General features: G+C 42.4%; 2 protein-coding genes across 6 annotated transcripts in view; both read left to right on the top strand.

Moving 5' to 3' along the window:
• tnk2b (tyrosine kinase, non-receptor, 2b) overlaps nucleotides 1–2603 on the top strand; it is a 47750-nt gene extending 45147 nt beyond the window's left edge. For all 5 annotated transcript variants that reach the window (XM_035527832.1, XM_035527831.1, XM_035527828.1 and 2 more), the window contains one exon: nucleotides 608–2603. In XM_035527832.1, coding sequence (XP_035383725.1) covers nucleotides 608–614 — 7 coding nt within the window. In that variant the 3' untranslated portion in view covers nucleotides 615–2603. The remainder of the gene's footprint in view (nucleotides 1–607) is intronic.
• Nucleotides 2604–9684: 7081 nt separating this feature from the next.
• Nucleotides 9685–20255, top strand: part of tmtopsa (teleost multiple tissue opsin a) — a 43892-nt gene continuing 33321 nt past the window's right edge. The window contains 1 exon segment of the mRNA XM_035528111.1: nucleotides 9685–9774. Coding sequence (XP_035384004.1) covers nucleotides 9685–9774 — 90 coding nt within the window.

Here is a 20255-nt window from a genome sequence, read left to right as displayed (position 1 = left end):
AACATGCTCTTTCTTTTTTTTTTCTATCCTTTAAAAAAAAAAAAAAAAAAAACAACCCTCACAGCCTGTACATTTATTTTCCAAAGTGCATTCTAATCGTTCACTATCACCAGGGACCATATTTTGAGTAGCAAAATCAGCCCCTTCCACCGAGCAGGACTAAATGAAAGTGAAAAGAGTGCTTATGTTAAGTATGCAGAGGAGGGCTTATCAGGGCAAAAGCACGATTAGTTCCACATGACTTTTTCGTGTGCCCCCTTAGAGGCTCTGCCGTGTTCCTCCTGTTTCTCCTCTCCACTTTAGTACTCATTCACCATCTGCTCTTCAGCACTGCGCTGATTGCCAAGCAGGACTTGTCCACCAAAAAACAAATACTAAAAGTCAGTTTCCTTCAAAGATAACAGTAAAACTGGCAGTTAAAAAAGGAAGAAAGAATCTTTTCAGATATTTTACATTTCGTGGCCTTTGTGCAATGCACTACAAAAAAAGTAACACGTTCCTTTATTTTTTTTATTATTTTACTGGTTCTCATGAGGGCTGTACACCATTTGTGCTCGATGGGAACCGACGAGCAATGAAGCCAAAAGTGATTTCCCTGTTTTAACAGGCGGTGAGGAAGAGGGGTGGGGGGCCCTTCCTACTCCTCAGAGACTCAGCGTGTTCTCAGTGAGGCGCGCGAGGCTGGAGGTGGAGGATCCCTTTCGCCGCCACGTGACCGCTCACTTCTGCTATAACAAGAGAGTGAGTGACTGCCCTCATGCCCAATCGTGACTGAGCAAGTTCATCTAGAACCCTTCACGCAGTGCACAGCTGAGTACGGAGCTCCGAGTCCCAACAGTCTCCGTATCTGCTGCGGAGTAGAAAAGTATAGAAACCAAGATGCTGCTGGTTCATTCTTGTGGACTCTTATTTTTTTATTTGACAAAATGTTTTATTTGATAAATACAGAACAGACAATCAGATGGAGGGTTATACGTTTGTTTCAGATGTTAAATGTGTTTGTTTTTTTTTCATGTTGGTTGACTGCAAAAGAGAAAGTTTATTGACATGTAAATTAAGTATGAATGTTTTTTGGCTTTTTTTCCCGGCGACGTTTAATCGTCCAAAACCATCGTGCTGACGTTCCGTCATTTCCCACAGTGCTGTTTTGAGGTAGACTGCTCCCTCTTTCTGTGATGCATGGAAAATCCTGCCCCCGACTGGCTGTTGAGTCATCACCAGCGTCGCATTGCCCGCAGATGTAGAGGTCACTCCCTGCACCACACAGTCATGATGATGCCCTCACTGAGCAGCAAGTCACTTTGTGGAGGAGAGAACTTAATCTTCCAAGTCTGGAAATGCAGTCACTCGCCTTTCTGATGGGCTGCCAGTGAAACATGACACACTAGCACAGCTGAGAAATGTATGCAGTGTGTTAACCAGGTCCACAACACGAGGAGCCCAGTTTAAAACTACAAACCTGAAAGCACAGTATTGACCAGCCAAAGTACAAACAGCTAATGGAGAAGGTCCATTGTTTTTATATCTTCTGCTCAGCTGTCCCATGTAAGCAATAAACAATGGCCTTAATTTTTCTTGGCTAATAGTGCAAGAATGAAACAATTTAAATGCTCAGAGGATCAGGGAATCCTCTGGGGAGGGAAGTGAGCAGCACATCCTGTAACAAAGTTTTTCCATAGTTCCATTGAACTATGCCCTACACTTTATAGAGCAGTGTATTTAATTTCTGCTTTAACAATTGCTTCAGTCCAAAACCAATTTCCAAACGAGCCGAAGTCCTGAAAGCGGTAGACCCAACGGAAGACCAACCATGGTGTGAAGCTTTTTCAGCTAGAGCTGATCTAACAAGTTACTGCAGCAGTTATTGAAAAGCGAGCCCAATCTAACCAGTATCAGGGACTGCTGTCATAGACACACAAGCCTCGCAGCAGTTGCATGCAGGTATCTTCCAGCGAACAGCTCATCATTCAGTCCCGCGGTTCCCAAACGAAGGGCTAAATTCCTTTCATCCGCAGTGTACCACGCTTATGCTCCGCGAACACACGGTTTAGTGGGTGTTGTGTAGATCAGTCTCCAAACCCTGAGGCCTAGGTTGATGAGCTCTTGATATGCCTACCTCTTGGCACCTTGTCTGACTGAGGTGGGGTTCTCTGTGACCCCCGAACCCCAGCAGTGTTGGGTTCTCCTCGATCTCCTGGCCGGACCAGTCCATGCAGCCTCCAGAGGTGATACCCTCCATGGTGTCGCTGAACAACCATACTGATGCTTCCAGCTCAAAGAAAGCCAGTGGGACTATCATCTGAGCGTGCAGTCAACCATGAAACCCTGTAACAGAGTTGATACTTTATGCTGTAGCGGTAGGCCTGAAAACCACATTGTGGTATTACCCAATTCTCTTGCCCTCTATTCCAGTTTATATTGAACTGTTCTCTGTCATCCTGTCCATCATGTTTGTACATGCCAAACACTGTCTGTTTGTTCCTGTTCCCTGAATGACTGTTTAGATTAGAGCCTTGGTGTTTAAACCCTCTTAGGGGTGTGTGTATGTGTATGTGTGCGTAAAATGTATGTATTTTTTATTAAAAACAACTATTTTTAATCTTTTTGCTGTGATCTCGTCTTTATCTTTTCTTTGGAAAGCTTGAGTAGCCATCCATGGTTCTGGCAAAAATCCAGCAGAAAGTTTCACATTTTGCAGACGACTCCCCCCATAATGGCCCCATAATTTCAGATTTTGACTAATTCTATAGCAATGGATGCTATATAAAAAGCAGGATTTTGTGGATGATGCAGGAAAAATCACTTTTTTATGAATTTTGTGAATTTCAAATGTCTCATTTCATATAGGCACTGCACTTTTTAAAAGAAAAATAGCTTTCCATAAACAAAACAACTGAGTGCATAGATCGCCTAAGAAGGACGAGTGAGACGAAATGCTCGGCTGACACCTCTGCCTCCGCTAAAGTGAGTTGTTTAGCAGCGTACGGCTGAGCGAACGCGTATTTGCCTTGAAAACGGCCAAGTAATAAGTTAGTGTTGCTGCTTCGGAGTGTTTTTTTCTGACTGATGGTAGCTGTCAAACGGGCCGGTGGAGATGACTCAACCGGAGCGCAGTAGTGCTGTGTTCACCGGCTGTTGAAAGAGGCCAGTGTGCTGATGGCTGCCTGTTCGCTGCTCGACCGGGCGCGCACAGCCTTGACCCTTTCACTCTCGATTTCTACTACCGTTTCATCGTACCAGCGGTCTAGAACACCAGACTGTGTCTTTATCCCTACCAGACCAGTCACACTTCATCCACATGCTTGTTTTCTTTGCGCCAGTCTCCCAGTTCCGTTTGTGTGTTGAATCCACTGTCCCATTTATCAAATTAGTTCTCTCTGTCTCTCTCTCTGTACTTTTCTTTCTCATGCAACCAAGTTTGATTTTAATCTGTCCCGTTATCCTTTCTCTTTTTTTTTTTTGTGCCAGTGACTCTGAATGTGACATCAACTGTTGGTTATCTAGTACAGTGCAACTTCATAATCTTCGCTTGCACCCAGAACTCCTTATTGGCCCTGCTGATATACTAAAAATGGTAAAATCCTAAACTATAAAATTATTGCTAGCACATTATTTTCTCTCTCTTTGTGTGTGTGTAACAAATTTAAGTAGGGTGTAATTTGCTAGTGTCTGCTTTGCATTAAAATAAGCACTGCGAGACAACCGGGTGTACTAGATTAAAAAAACAAAGTGCACTGCACACATTTTTTTGCACCTCACACTCAGCTAAGTCTGCAGTAAGCATGTATCAACTCGCATACTGATTACTTTCACACCATGAGAACGTTCTGACATAAAACACAAAGTAACTGAGCTTAATAGAGGGAGCATGCAGCACATCAACAGATTATGAGATAATGAGGTTTAAAAAAGGCTTTACATAAATTAGGAACTCACTTAAGTGCGGATAAACAGCCGATTAAAAAAAAAAAAAAATTTGCTTAATATTTATTTACTTTCCCTGTCTTTGTGCTCTTTACAAAGGCATTAAAATCATTGACAGCCATGGCTTCTATTTGCTAGCACACCATGTTCCCTTACACCCACATGACATAACATTACTGCACAAAAACCCTCCTTGGGTACACTTCCCTATTGTGTACTCCTCTGTGGACCTGCAAAGGCGGAGGCACCCTGGTGACTTTAGTTAGTGCTGTGAGTATTTCTATTTCTGCTCGAGGATGGAGTATTCAACTTAGTCTAAAATGAGCTGACATGGTTCCTTCAGAATACATTGGTTAAAATGGATCTCATTGGTTGTGTAGAAAAATGTCACGAGGTGTAACACATCTGGATGGCTGCTCGCACATCTGTTGCAGCAACTCTCTGTCAGATTACGGTCAGATCTAATCAGATCTAATCAGCAAGTGTTTTATGATGTCTAAATTAATTTGCTTTATTAGAAGAAAAAAAAGTATCCATAATGTAGGGCATCTGTGGGGTTTCAATTGACTTGGTAGACTTGGATCGTTAATGTTGCATGCTGTTGTTATATGCATTTTCGATCTTTCAGCTTTGTGGATGAAATCCTCAAAGCAGATTCAGTGGATGTTTTTAGTTTAGCTACTTACTGGAAGTTGGATACTGCTGGGTCAGCAGTGTACCCGTCATCGCACGTGTGCAGAAACTGGCACACGTTTATATAAAGTATTTCAAAGGTTTTATTTCTAATGTTGTCATTAGCCCTGCTGTAGACCCACATATGCTGAGAGGGATATGTCTGACTGACTCGGAAGCTGGACTTGAGCAGTGCTTAGAACCAGATGCTTTTATCTGCTGGATGTCAGTGTTGCTGGACATCATCACAGCCTATGCAACCGATGTGGTTTGACATGTGGACCATTGAACAATGGCAGACGGTGATCCAGGCTTCTCATCAACCAGCTCAGCAAACCTCTGATTGATACATCCACATCCAGCCTGTAATGAAGATGAGGAGTCCCTGCATGGCCCTCCCAAACTGCCCCCCCCCCACACACACACACCCACATGGGCCCTGGCAGATCATGAGAGAGCTGTGAGTGTGTTTTGCTTTATAGTTGGTGTTCTTATTTTCTTTTGATCTGGAGCTCCAGAATTAACTGGGGGTTCTTCTCTGACTAATGATCATCAATTCAATTCTTCTCTGACTAATGATCATCAGCAACTCTTTCACATGGAAATGACTTTAATTCCTTTTGGACACAACCAAAACAAACTATTTTACTTTGCAAAGTTTTGCTACTGAATACTAAAACCCACACAAAATCCCCCACATGCAAATGTAATTGCGCGGGAAAAAAAACTGATAACAACCTTGTCTTCAGTACACTCTACACTTCTGGTGATCGCCAAGAACAGGAACCAGATCTGCTGGGTGGATGATTATGGGTTAAGATAACTAGGATCCGGGTATTCGCTTGGTGGATGGATCATGCTCGTTATGAGCTCCATTTTCCTTCTCCACCTCTTGCAGCAGCTTCTCCTCCGAGAGTGTGTCAATATGCCAACCTCGGCACTTTCTCCCTGGGGCCACAAGAGGCCGCAGCAGGCGGTGGGCGACTTGGCTGTAATTAAAACATCGCTCTGGAGCCCTGGTACGTGCTCCACATAGGTGGGTGTCATCAACGTATCACAGTGAAGATACTCTACTGGGCATCTCATATTGATGCCCTTGCTGCTATCCTGCTGCCTTGCTACAGTTATAACAGTGAGCCTAAATGATCATGCCAGGATGGGCTCGCTATTTGTGTGGGCCATTTTTGTTTGGTACTGTAAGATTGATATTGGTTTTCTACCTATGTGTACTGTCCACAGGAGACACCCAGACTTGTAAAAAAAAAAGCAAAAAGAACTATATATGTACTTACATTCATTTCAAATAAGTCAGTTAACTATTTTTCTTTCTTTTTTATTTTAATTTTCACTGAAGTGGATAAACTATAACCCAGATTCACACTCTTCTAGCCTCGTGCCTTTCAGAGCAGTCCTCTAGTCTTAATCTCAGTACTTATTTTTGCCTTGTTATGGATCTGGCAAACCCAGGTCAGGATGAAGGGTGCAAGTAACATATTAAATGATGTTTGCTATTAAATGATTCCAAATCTTTTGAAGAAATATTAAACTGTGGTCACCCTACTGCTGCTCCGTCAGTCTAGTGTCAAATGAATTCTTGGATCGCAACCTCAGATGCCACCTCTTCCTCCTAACGATTTCCATTACTCTGTTGTGGATTTCCACACTACTGGTTTGTGCGCTGTCAATAAATGACTAAAGCCGATCAATGCGGCAGTAAAGCACTGGACGGATTTAAGGGTAGATCGAAGTCTCTGCAGGATGAACCGCCCACACTTCATGCTGGATGTCAACTGCCATCATTGTCCTGAAATAAATGACCTGCGTGTACAAATGCAAAGCGCTGATTTCTGCAGGTAACGATCGGTAATGACTGGTCTGATGTGGTGTCCCTGAAATGCCTGAAGAATTTAGCAAAAGGAGCAACTTGGGGAGATTGGCCTTAGAGGTTTTGGAAGTTCTTAACCTTGAAAGGCCAATGGACTACACACACGTGCCCCTCACAGAGAGCAGCCGTGGAGCACAGAGTGAGTGGGTAGTAGGAGGGCAGAACTTCCTGATTGACATTTGCCACGAGAGACTTAAGTAACAAAAATTGCTCAAGTTAAATGATAAAATGGGAAATTAACCAAAATTAGTAAATGATAAATAAGACAAATAATAAATATAATTAATGTTAAATGAGGCTGGTAACAAAGTGATTTGAGTTAAATGATAAATGGCACAAGATATAATGCAGCACTGTAGCGTTCAGTTCATATTCATTTTATTCTCATACTTATTTCAATCCTCCCTGTTGAGTGCTAAAACATTTGATAAACACATTTTAGCAAATCAACTTTTCTAATTCTAACAGTTGCAGTCAAATCAAATACATTTATCACTCAAATTGTCAAGTCACACTAATTTTAATTCACATGTATTTTTATCACTGATTTTAAGCATTTCATATTTGTAACCTCCATCGCTCATACTGTAAGACCTGCTCCAGAGGGTCCTCTGTTGTTGTAACAGCCCTCACTACAATTCCTATCCACCCCTGCATGTTGTAAAAAGTAGCTGGAGGATTGTTGGGCATTTCTTAAGCAACATGACATTAGAAGGTCGCTATGTTCTGGAAGAGGATGTACATAAGATACCTTTTGCTGCAGCTGCTGCAGTTCTTATGTAAGTAAGTAAAAAAGAAAAGCAAGCAGCCCTATTTAATGTGATCAGTGGATTCTGCTGATATCATCTCTCACATCCTCATTATAGTCGCTCATATTCTCATTCTCGTCTCTCGCACTCTCATTCCGTATTCGCTGTGACATGCAGTGTCGCCTTTTTGATTACCAAAATGGCAATTACAAGAAATGCTGTAGACATGGCCTAACCTCAGGGGAACATGTTCCAGCTAACTCCATAATGGAAAATTCAGTCAGGACTTCCATTCTGCCGGGCGTGTAAATGTGCCTGCTTGCGGTCTATTGATGCCAAGCCATTGACGCAGTCGGTAATTTTGTATCGTAAACCTACAGGTACCCGACTTATTTCCTTGCCCTCCTCTCCTCGTCTTGCATCACTTTGTGCACTTTTAAAGTTGAAAGATAGCACAAAAATGCAGCAATTAAACTGTGTTAAAATGCTCTTTCACGCGCATGCGTGCACGCACACACACACACACACACACACACACACCCCTTCTCCCGTTCTTCCCATTCTCATCACACCTACTCTGCTTCCCTCTTTATTGAGATAAACAAATCAATGCCACTCTCTCGTCGTTTAAGGCGCAGGCAGTGCAGAGATGAGTCCCAGCACCTCTGCAGTTGGCTGGGACAAACATTGTGTCCCTCCCTGATGAGTACACAGCAGGGACAATTGGGGGGGATCACTTCTAGGGAGGAGAGGAATTAGGGTTAGCAGTCCCACCAACGGTGTGCTGCCAGTCTGCATCTTTACACAGTTATAAGGCAGGCAAATGTATACAGCTCCCTTTCACTTTGTTTTAAAGTAATGAATATTGGACACTGCTCGATATTTGCACCTCTGGGAATGATCTCAGACTCCTCGCATTACGGAGGTTGGTGTAATGGGTATAGGCTGGAGTGCTGGTCGATGATTGAGGGCTGAGTTGTGCAGCAGGCTGAGGCAAGGCTGGCATCGGTTTGTCCAGACAGGATGAGGAACATCTATCCGCCTGGTATTTGGCCACTGAAACAGAATGCTTGGGAAGTTTCATTGTGATGTACCAAATTATCTCATGCAAGACGTGAAGTTGGCACTAAATCTCAACTCGGGAGAGCTGTGCTGAGCACTAGCACACCAGGGGAGGTTCTGACAGTTTTGACAGTGCAATAATACTAAATAATATCGATGTTCACATATTCATAATGTTATTGACCATTACCTGGAAATAATTAGGTGCCTAGAGACAGCGAGCAGAGGAGAGTGCTGGAAAAATGATCAAAGTTTCAGGTAAGAGATTTGGAGAGAGCTGCAGTATCAGGTTGTGATATTAACCATGATGAGCACTCTGACAGTAGTGATCTCTTGTGAGCATGGGGCATGTTCTCTGTAGCTCTCACTCAACCCCATGATGAAGTAGACACATTCCTTTTTTTAATAGAAATTTAATATCACAACTCTCCAGTCTAAGTTGAGCCAAACTAATTTGACTGAAAGTATGTTTTATGTTACATGTGTATTTAACATGTAGCATAGCAAGTATATGTGTGTTGTTCCAATGTAATTATGCAATCTCTGGGCCCTGTGCTAGTTCCACACACGAATGTCTTGTATATGTTAAAAGAAAAAAAAGGTCTCTTTTCCTGAGGGAGGAAACCGCTTGGACATGTTTCCCCAAAGGAGGTTGGAGGGAAGTCCTGGCCGAGCTGGAGGGCGGAACACCCAGTCGTGTTGCTTCACTCCGACAGCCCTTCTGCTGCTGTTAGAGGCAGCCAAATGACTCTCCTCTTGTGGAGTCTTTAGTTTTTCTTATTTCGTGCACCAAAAAAGCAGCCGTGCCTGCCAGGTACTGTGCCAGTGTGTGCGTGTGTGTGTGTGTGTGTGTGTGTGAGAGAGAGAGGGAGAGAGAGAGAGAGAGAGCGAGCGACTGACAGAGAGAGAGGGTGAAATAAAACCAAGTTGTCTTATGCAACGTACGCATTGCGTCGTGAGTGCAAGGCTTGTTGTAGTCAGTGTTTCTGTGTCTGCTGCAGAGACATATCCCATCTGTTTTTTCTGCGGTGCTCTGTGGAACCAGGCTGTCGTCTAAACCCTGGTCATCCCACAGTCTGCCAGTGACCACAGGCCCTGCACAGAGGGGTGGAGGTGGGGGGGTTGCCAAATAAAGACCCCCGGCAAAAAAAAAAAAAAAAAAGTCTTTAGATAGAAGGGAAGCTAGACAAGTGAGAAGAGGGCCATCGTAAAAGTAGAGCGGTGGCATGTAGGAGAGTGGAATCAGGAGGGAAGGAGTCGCACAACAGCTCAGCAGGAGAGCGGCAGAGGGAGGTCACATGGTCACCGCAGCCCACTCGCGTAATGATCGGCTCCTACTCTGGTTGCCGTAGGGGCCGATGTGTTTGAAGCAGCGTTAGGGCGAGGTGCGGCATGGCGGATAGGGTCCCTGTGTTGAATGTAATCCCTGGAGTGTTCTTGCTCCCGCAGAGGCAACTGAGAGAGAACTTTGAATTGCAGGAGGTACTCTGGAAGATAGTGAACCCTAGAGTGGGGTAATGAGCGTGGTAAAAGAGGGGCGAGGGGATTCAAATGTAGTTGATGCATTGGAAAGTTGATGAGATCAGGTGGTAGTGATGATGATGATGAGGAGGAGGAGGAGGAGGAGGAGGAGGGATCAATTCTGCAGCATTGTAAGAATGATTAATCAAATTGAGAGTTGTCTTGGACAAATTTGCAATACTTGAGTCTTTTACCTAGAGCGGTTGTTTTATTCCTCTGCGTGCACAAGGTCATAAAGCATAGTACTCATAACTAATAATGTAATAACAGTGTAATTACACTATAAAAACAATGGAACACTAATACAACATGTAATAAAATTGTGTAATAATGCAACATGTACTACAATGTGCAATAATGAGTAAGAACATATTGTAATAACAATAAAATAGCAGTGTGTAATAACAGTGTAATAATTTGGTATGGTAACAACATAATAACAATGACATATTATAATTGTAATAACATATTGTAATAACAATGTATTAACATTGTGTAATAATTGCAATACAGTAGTATTTAGTACAATGTAGTATTTAGCAACTATGTAACTATTTAGCAGTAGTATTTAGTACTATGTAGTATTTAGCAACTATGTAACTATGTAGTAATTAAAAGAATTGTGTGTGTGCGCCAGCACAACAGGTACTCCTCTGTCTGATATACCATTTCTTTGGAAAACCTGTGTACTTCACTACAAATTTGAATCTCTCTCTCTCTCTCTCTCTCTCTCTCTCTCTATATATATATATATATATATATATATATATATATATATATAATTCCAACCCACTAGCTAGGTCTTCATTAGTCGGTGAGAGACAGCACCTCCATTGCATCCTTTTAAGCTACCACCAACACAGTGTCACAGGACAGCTGAACATGTTGAGTTCTACTCATACAGCCCTGTATTCAGGATGTGACATGTGCCTGTGATCGGCCCAGGCTCTCATGGAATGCAGCCCACGGATGCGCTGCTGCAACACAAGCTCAGGTACCAACAATAGGACACAAGGTATGTTTAGAGAAGGACTTATGTTGTGCTCTGAAGTGCTGTGGCTGCACTCTGACATCTTGCATGATTGCCCTGTGTGCGTTATGCTCTAATCAAGGGTCTGGCCTTGACTGGGGAAATGATGTAAACCACATGCTAATTCAATTGCATTTACACAGTGAGGACGTAGGGTGGAGGGTAAGTCATGAAGAAAAAGACAAAAGGAGACAGCAACTTGTGACACTTTAAACCCGCGTAACAAATGTTAAACTGTCCCGCCTTTGAACTTCAGTACAGGTGTTAGATTGCAGTGATGTGGGGAAGTTCCCCCTATATTCATTAAATTTCCAATATTAAATAAATGAAAGGAAAAATATGTGATCGATCTGAAATGAAACAGTGTGTCGTGTGGTGATGCTGTAATGGATGGTGGTTACTTCCTCCAGCCTCGTCCCCTGTCTGCTACCAGGAGCATTTGAGGAGCTGTGTAAATCCATGTGTCACTGGAAGGCATTCTGCTGACATTTTGATGTATAGCTGCGCATTCTGGGATGTAGATGGCATCCACCCGGATGAACATGCACCTTGCCCAGACAGTCCAAGTCATTAGCACGGCTCCTGTTTTTGTGCAGACTGTGCTTTTTGTGGTTTGAAGCTTATAAGTGTGTGTGTGTGTGTGTGTGTGTGTGTGTGTGTGTGTGTGTGATAAAAGTATTTACATTCTAGACATGATGGTGCTTCTAGAGGTATAACAATTAGGCTATGTCTCATGCTGATTTCTTTGCTAACATACTTATGGAGCTTGGAGATAAAGTTCTACAAAAGGTTCTAGTAAATATTTGCATCCTGGTTCCTGCGGAAACAACTTCCTACAAAGTTCAACACAGTTTGTACTGTTTTTTGAAGGGCCTGTTTTAGCAAATACAGCTTTAAGCTGTATGAGAAGAGTTAATATATCCACAGGCCTGACTAATACTTTTCTCAGGAGCAAGAATAATGAAATAATAAACACATAAAATGATGTACGATGTTTAATTTTCAATCCAATCTGTAATCCTTCAACAGAGTGGTGAATGCAAATGCAAACCAATGCCATATAAATAGCGCATTCTTTTCTGCAAATTTCCCTAAAAATACTCACTAGTCAACACACTAGGGCCACATTAGCAAAAATGCCATGAAATGTCAAGCCAGTCAGAGTTATATAATATAAACCTGAAAAATAATGATTCAAATGCAAGCATAAAGGATATACTAGACAAATCGAGATTTTTCATAACATCTTATTGAGTGCTTTGCATTTGTAGGGAATTGTCCATTAAGACCAACTGGATGATATCATTGCAATCATTGCAGAGCAAAACTACCTCATGCTCCAGCAGACTTTCAATATCATCTCTCCTACCAGATGGTTTCACCCTAATGCCACAACAGTGAAATGCTGAAATGATTTTTATCATATAATGTAGGAATGATAGTCTCTATTATTTTCTATGGATTTGCCTCCCAGGTCTGCTGTTTTCAGGCTTGTGATGTTCTATGCCATTCCTCAAGGACAAGTAGTCAAGGGAGATACATGAATAGAAGAGCAGTTGTTTCATTCTTTAATAGGAGATGTTCTCTCAGTGATTAGATGGCAGAACACTGATGTTTTTAGAGAATGACGACTCTGAAACCAGTGCCCACAACACACATCACTGCACTTAGAGGACAGCGGCAGTATTTTTAGATCCCGACCCTATTAACATTGCTACTTCCCATATATTGTCATGCATAGAGCAGTCTCATCGAGAGCGTTAATAAGCAGAAATGACAGGTCCTCTGCTGCTTCTATAATCACGCCTGCCCTAGTGCAGTCTGTTTATACAGAACTCCCATTTTGTAACCATTCGTAAGTGCATATGTAAAGATTTTATGAGGTATACATTTTAAGAAAAGCAACTAAATCTTTTTTTTTTGCTTTACAGGTTTCTTAAAATTATAATGAATAGGACACACAGACTACAGACTGCTTGTGCCAACAGGTTTAGTTGGGCAAATCTGTGAGGTATTATCAAAAAAAGGTAGCAGTTTACAAATTACACTTTCACAGGGGAACTGTAGAAAATTACATGTTGCAGAAACTAAACACATGGAAAAGGGTCAAAACTGGATGGAACGGACACAAAACAACCAGGGAAAACTAGCTTGGGAACATGCCAGAGTATGAGTATGACTAGCATAATGGGTAAATGCAGAGTACATGTAGGCCATCCTAATGAGTCTGAAATGAGCTGAAGGTGTGGTTAATCAGTGAGTAGCGGTAGGGTGGGGCCAGAGGAGCAGTGGACGTGGCCTCGCATACTGGAGCCTCTGCAGCAGAAGAGGTTTTGCTTGATATGTGACCTCAACATGTGAGATCCAGGGTGACTGACAACTAAGAGTGATTGTACGGTCATTACTTTTTAAAATATGTGGATTTCATTTGTGGCCAGTGCTCTGGGGAAGGTTTAAGACGAAAAGCTTGGCAAAGGAACAGGATGTTCCATGGAGTTTCGTTTCATGAATATAAGGTGGAGCTTTATTAGAGCCGCTGGTATGAATATGAAGAGTTCTATGGAACCATGGCATCTTATATCTTATATTGCAACTAAATAAGTGCTTTTTGCAGAACGACCTTATTTATGCAGAATGGAAATGATCCTTCTTCATATTCCCACAAGAGGGTGTAATGAATGTCAGTAAAGGGATGCCTGACTCATATGCCTGTCTTCATCAGACTGGACACTGCGGCACTCAATGGTAACCCTCCCCGCACGGCAAACTGAACCACTTCATTCCAAGCCTGATGGAGAGGCACCTGTGTGAGCGACCTCGGAGACGACAGAATCCAATTAAAAGTGGTTTTCAGTGAGTGGAACTGCAGGAGTGGAGGAACGTCCCTGGGAAGAGCTTGCGTGATTAAGCTGCCAGATGTTTCTCTAATGAAAGTGCCTCATGGCCATGCGGCAAAGCCAATTACAATTCACTCTCTCCAGTGCTTTCCTTAAGCCAATTCAGGGTGGAAAGGATAACGAGCTTGAGAATGGGTCATGTCATGGGCTTTGTGCTGTGCTGTGTGTGTGTGTGTGTGTGTGTGTGTGTGTGTTTGTGTGTGTCAAGAACTGATATTTGATCTGGCTCTGTAAATTATGTCTCACTTAGAATGTTATTTACAAAGAAGCTGGGCCATAAGAAATGGCGGGTCATAAATTTGTCCACATGGATAAAGTGATGAATGTCCTTGTTTTGTCTTTATTCCCTCACATGCTACCTTTTGAGGCACTGTGTGTTTAAAGATTTGGGGGAAAATTAAAGTTAAAAGCCCCTCAGAAGAGCATGGGCGCTGTCTCCCTGTGACTTCTACAAACACGTCGCATGGGACAGAGCTCTGCATTTGGGTATGCGTGGCCCAACCGCAGTGTTGGTGTTGAAACTTTAAGTGTGTATGGGCATTGGACTTCAGATATATCTTCAAAGGTTAATAAAGTTAATAAAGGTGAAACTGGGTGCTATTTCCTTACAAGATCTTAGAAAGTATATCTCTGGACATCAGGCAGTTGTCCACTGAGATTTCTGAAAAAGACTGGTGACAGCGTCCCTTCAAGGGAGTGTGAAACTATGCACGCTGGAAAACCCTCCAGAAATTATTTTGCAACGTCTACAGTTTCGTCTACAGTTTCAGGGACACAAAGTGACATAACTTACCGCAGGAGTCACGCATACCCAGCTGCCTGTTACGTCGGGTCCCAAGAATAAAATGGCTAAATAAAAATGGTGCCCAATGATAAAATAGCCCTCTACCTGCAATGAGGGCTGTAGGCCTCGAATTTCATATTCTGTGACTACATTTGATTTCAAAAACACTGTGCGAGGGACCAGCACCATATTCACCTCCAGGTTTTTGCACCAGAACTGAAGCTTTCAGAGAATTGGCATCAGTAGAGTCAGCAAGCCCAGACAACATTAAAGCTGCAGTGTGTCCTTCAGTATTGTTACTGGGACCACCATCTCCCCATCTTCTGCAGTGGCAGCTGTGCCCTGAAAGACAAAGGCCCCAAACATTTCCGATTTCGCTAGTAGGTGGTAGTAACACTTGCTTTGGTTTCTTTAAGTAATGGCATATCATCTCACAATACTGATTATAAGGGTGGGCAGGTTTTGCCATCTGCTTGGGTTTGTCAGCAAGCATCCTTCAACCTTAGCATGATCTCAATGGTCATTCTCCTTCAAACCCTGCCTGTTTCCTGCCAGCTGCAGAGAATCTACCTTTTCAAGGTTCTTGATGGACTTCGGCACAATGAATGGCCATTTCTGCTGCTTTATGTGGTTCCTGTGCCTTAGATAGACCTCAATGTGACATGGCAGATTTGCTTTAAATGATCCCAGAAGCATCAACTACCTAAATCCTGAAAAGTTTACACTTCACTGGCTTGTAGCCACGTGTCTGACAGGGCTCCAGCTTTGCAGTATAATATATGTGTCTATACACATCATAAAATAGCTTGTAAGCCTTTAAAACTACCTCTTTGACAACCTGATAATCATCACTGTCGGCAAAGTCTAGTGTAATATAGGCCTCTTGTGCTTTTCGGATCAATTCCCTTTTTACTAGAGGTACCCACTTTTTTTGATCCAAACCCGCTCTGTTGCAATGAGCCTGAGACTATAAAAGAATCTATCTGCAGAATGGGACAATAAAAACAAACAAACATATATATAAACTTGTGATGTCCAAAGAGTTGTAATGCTCGCACAGATGTTAACTTTCCTGGCAGGCTGTTCTTGTTTGTTCTGTTTGTTGCATTCACTACTTACAGCTCTAAATGAAGCAACTGCTCTTTTCTGCCTTTCTCCACCACTTCAAATTCATCCTCTTTCACTCTCTCTGTTGACTATTAGGCCTACAGTCAATCTAGCAACTTGATCTTCATATGGTCTGTACATTCTATATTCCTGAAATTAATCGGCAATATTTATAGTAATTTAAAAATTACAATAATTTTACTATAAAAAAAATTGCAAACATACAAACACACACACACACACACACACACACACACACACATACATGCCACAGGCATCTGTGGGCTGCAGTCCATGACAGCCAGGGCCAATCACAGGCACAGGAACAGCAACATTTACTGAAAGGAACAAACAATTATTTCCAAAACTCACAATTCTGTCTGATCCCAAAACAACATAAGGCAGTACATGCCCAACCTTGACTTATTTAACAGATCATGAACACATTCGCTGCATGCAACCCCTTGAGCTTCACCCAAGACAAATCCTACCAGAGACTGACTCAACAAAGCTTTCTGCACACAATGCGTTTTCTGTCTTTGCAAACAGCAGTTAGTGCTGAGACCGAATTACTAGTCATCTATCAAATGTCCTTCACAAACAAGCACTGCACAATCTCTAGTGACTAGTATAAAGCCCATCCCGCTAACTAATTAACCACGTGCTAAAGCTACAAGCAGAGCTATTCAGTGAACATAAATGACCAAACCACACTACACCACAGGTTATAAGTCATATCCTAGATGAGTACTCCACCTCTACTGCCACCATTGTTCCGCTGCACGTCTAAAGATGAATAATCAGGAGGCATAATCTATTTAGGAAACACACTGATATAAAGTCTACAGAGTGAAACGTTATCTAATTAACTAAGGCCTGAACATAATGCTGACTCTGTAGTGGGTGGATTTGTAATGGTGTTTGCTTCCACTGACACAAAACACTCTCTTAGTTCTATTAATCATCCATTTTTTTAAGAAAAGAAGGTAGCTAGAGTGCAATGTGTGGAGGATGAAAAATGAACTCGCGAAACTCACCCAAGTAACCCAGAGGACTGATTGCTAACTCCCGTCTTTCCGTCAGATACTTTCTGAAGTTTCCACCAGAGTCCAGCAGGAAATTTCCGCTTTCCTTCTTAAGTGGTTCATCAGTAGAACTGCCTGGATTAGCAGGCCCTCCATGACCTTCAGTGTCAGTGTGAATCTGTCCCTAACCAAAGTTGCTTTCTAAACCTGTTGGACTCTCATAGCCTTCATCTCATCCCCTCTGCTCTTCCTCTGTGCTCGTACACAGGCTCTGACATTTATAAGTGTTCTTTTAAAGGTTCGATCTCAAAGGACAGCAAGAAATTTGAGTCCATGGTCGGTAATGGCCAGCCAGTGTGGGATGGTTTGGTAATCTGTAATACACAATGGACAGATGCTAGGCTATTCACGGTATAGATCTGAAGGCAAGGCTCCATCTCTTGAAACCGAGTGTGGTAATGGACTAGTCCAAAGAGAAGGGGAACGTAGATCTGGTCCCTTATGTCCACCAAATTACTGTGCGCTGAGTGAATAAGATGCCCTGTAGTGCAATCACTTTTCCCTTCCATGGGACCCTACAAGGCCATGGAGAAAATGGATCCTTTCAGATAATTCTTCACTCTGTCTTTGTCCCCAGCTCTATGTGACATTCAATTAAAGTTTTTGCTTAGCACAGCAGGATGAGGTGCGTATGAAACTGCGGTGATCCCTGGTGGTGAGAGAAAATGCCCTTTTTATTAAAAAAAACCCAGGAAAACACAGATTTCCCTTTCATATTTACTGAGTGCCTGATTTATTATGTTAGTTGGATAGATCAGAGGATATGTCCATAATATTCCATCAAGTTTTCTTGTGTGTGGTATGTAGTGTTACTTTGGCCTGCTGTAGCAATTAGTCTTTTTATTAAAAAGACTGATCTGATCTGAAAAAAGCCCAGGCACTAAAACAGCAGGAAGAAATAAAACCAATTTATTTAGCTTGAATCTTTCAATCATGTTGGCAGAGCATTCCTCTCTAAAAGCTTTAAAAACAAACCAGCCACAGTTCAAAGCACTTTATTAGTTAGGCAATATGACAACAAAGGTTTGTGGTTTTGCCCTTGAGCTCACAGTTGCAATGTCTTTGGCTGAACTCAGGGAGGTCTTTTTATTTTTAATGCCTGAGGTTCTGTGGGGGCTTCACTTCCTCTGATCAGCAGGCATGCATTTACTCTGCAGAAAAGCCATTCATCTGTTTTCTGCACACACTATTAGGCTTTGCAGGCCCTGGTGTATGCCACTCTGAATTATTACCCTTCAGTGGCTTTGATGAGCTTCCTCTCTCTCTCCCTCTCTCTCTCTCTCTCTCTCTCTCTCTCTCTCTCTCATGTTGTCTCACTTACACAAACATCCTGGGAGGCACAGATAACATGACATTTAGTTGATGTATACACTTCTATTGCAGATTAGCTCAAAAATAGTAAGCACTGGTGGATTTAGACCTACCGAGCACTTTATTGGAAACACCTCCCTTGTACCTATATTCACTGGCCACTTTTTTTAGATACACCTGTATTATATGAGCATTTTATACATGCATGATTCGTCAGCCTGTTCATCACCTGGTCAGTCGCTGTGCCAAGAGTCACTGCTGATTGGGTATTATTTGGGTGTCACCGTCAGGTATGTTTAGACAGTAAAAGGGTATCAGGCTATCAGGCAATGGGAGGGTTGTTGGGGTTTTTATATGTTGGGGTACTGCTGAGATGAAAGTGGTCCAGCCAGAATACATCAAAAACATTACAGGCTCTGTACTTTGCAAGTCCAAGCATAGTTTAGAGTTATAATACCAGTGTATTTCTAAGTGACTTTCCTTACCCGTTGTCACACCCGCACTGATGTGGTTGGATTGGCGCAACTGCGGTGTTTTCAAACCCATTTTATTCCAAAATTGCACTGCTGTTATCGCCTCCCAGATTTTAATGCATGAATAAACTTGAATATACAAATTCAAACTGAAACTCAATCCTAGGGCTGGAAGCTGGACTTATCCCTCCAAGACTTCGCACATGACTTGAACCTGACCTCAAAGATTTGTGAGCATCCCTGACTATAGTCATATAGCTGCATGGCAGGTGTTTCTTATTAAATGGCTGGTGAGTGTATGTAATGAGTGGGTTTGATAATTACAGAATAAGCTGAGTTGGAGCACGGAAACTAAAAAACCTTACTATGTTAGCTTCAAAGCTCTCATGCTGTGGGCCTATGCAACAGTATAGTGGTTCCCAACCCAGTCCCCCAGATATACCACATTTTTGCTCTATGCATATTCCCAACATGCCTAAACAAGGCAACTGAGAAGCCCTAATACCTGGTACAAATGTAAACGAAGCTGGGAGAGGCCTCAAGCACGAGGCTGGGCTGTTCAGCAATAATGAAGGCATATTCCTTTCATAAGGGCTTTACAAGAGAATGATGTCTGTGCACTGTATTATCCAAGCTCCCTTATTTATTCAAGCATTATTGCAATGTTTTGACTTCACCAGGTTGTGGACTTCACCAGGCAAAACACCCACATGAGAGGATCAGGAATAAACAGGGGCCAGTAGCAATGTCACAGCTAACCACCCACCATTAGTAACATGCTTAAAAAACATACAAAATATGACTAGAACAAAACATGCATATAAAAATGTTCCAAACAAAAATTTCTGTGAAAAATATACACCAAAACAGTAATATGTAAAGTTTAAACTTATGTTAATGAATAATTTAATGAAATCAAATAAAAGGAGATTGCACTGGGCACAAAGCAAATAGGAGAAATGGTTCCACATATAGACATATTGCGACCTGTGTGAAGGGGACTAAATGACTTCTATGTGTAATGGCACTCTGAGCACACCTGCAGTTACCAGCCAGGAAATCAAAAATCCCGGTTAGTACATCCCTGAAATGTACATCGCATTTTAACAACATCGCTTTTTAGCCAAATGCAACTTTGAGAGTGAATTTTGCCTGTGCAGGGCAACTTAAGAAAAGGAATAAGGTATGCTTGCTCACTAAACTAACCTCTGCTGCTGTGTTTGGGTTGTCTTGTCTTGTTGTGGTAAGGTCAACATCCCATTATTGGTTTGAACTTCAAAGGGTGCATCATGTGGCTTTCATTCAGGAATGACTGAATGACTTTGATTAACTTTGACTGGACGTTTTCTCTCTATTACGATCAGAGAGTTTCGACTATAGTCTATAGGTGGAAATTTTGTAGGCTGCCGCCAACTGCAGCATATCCTCAGGATGTCTCCCTGAAACTGCCATCAATTTAAAAAAACTCCCATCCATGTCCAAACAAAAATCAATAGCCGTCGAAAATTCATTTGGAGAGCATAACCCTGTGTATTGACATCCTGAACTGCGAGGGGCGGGGCAGGGGTTGGGGGCGGGGCTAGCATTAACCTTGAGAGGTGAGACGCTTAGAGATTATGAGTTACACTTTCTCTGCCTGCCTGAACGGAATCGGCGCTTGCTGCTTCTTTTCTCATTAGAGCACACGCGAGAGTGACAGCAAGGTGACAATTTCTTATCTGTACGCTGGCCGCCGAAAACGTGCGTGTCGTAAGC

This window comes from Electrophorus electricus, chromosome 7 (assembly GCF_013358815.1).
Source record: "Electrophorus electricus isolate fEleEle1 chromosome 7, fEleEle1.pri, whole genome shotgun sequence".
Lineage (NCBI taxonomy): Eukaryota > Metazoa > Chordata > Actinopteri > Gymnotiformes > Gymnotidae > Electrophorus > Electrophorus electricus.
The sequence above is the reverse complement of the archived record's forward strand: the minus strand, read 5'-3'. Positions and strand labels throughout refer to the sequence as shown.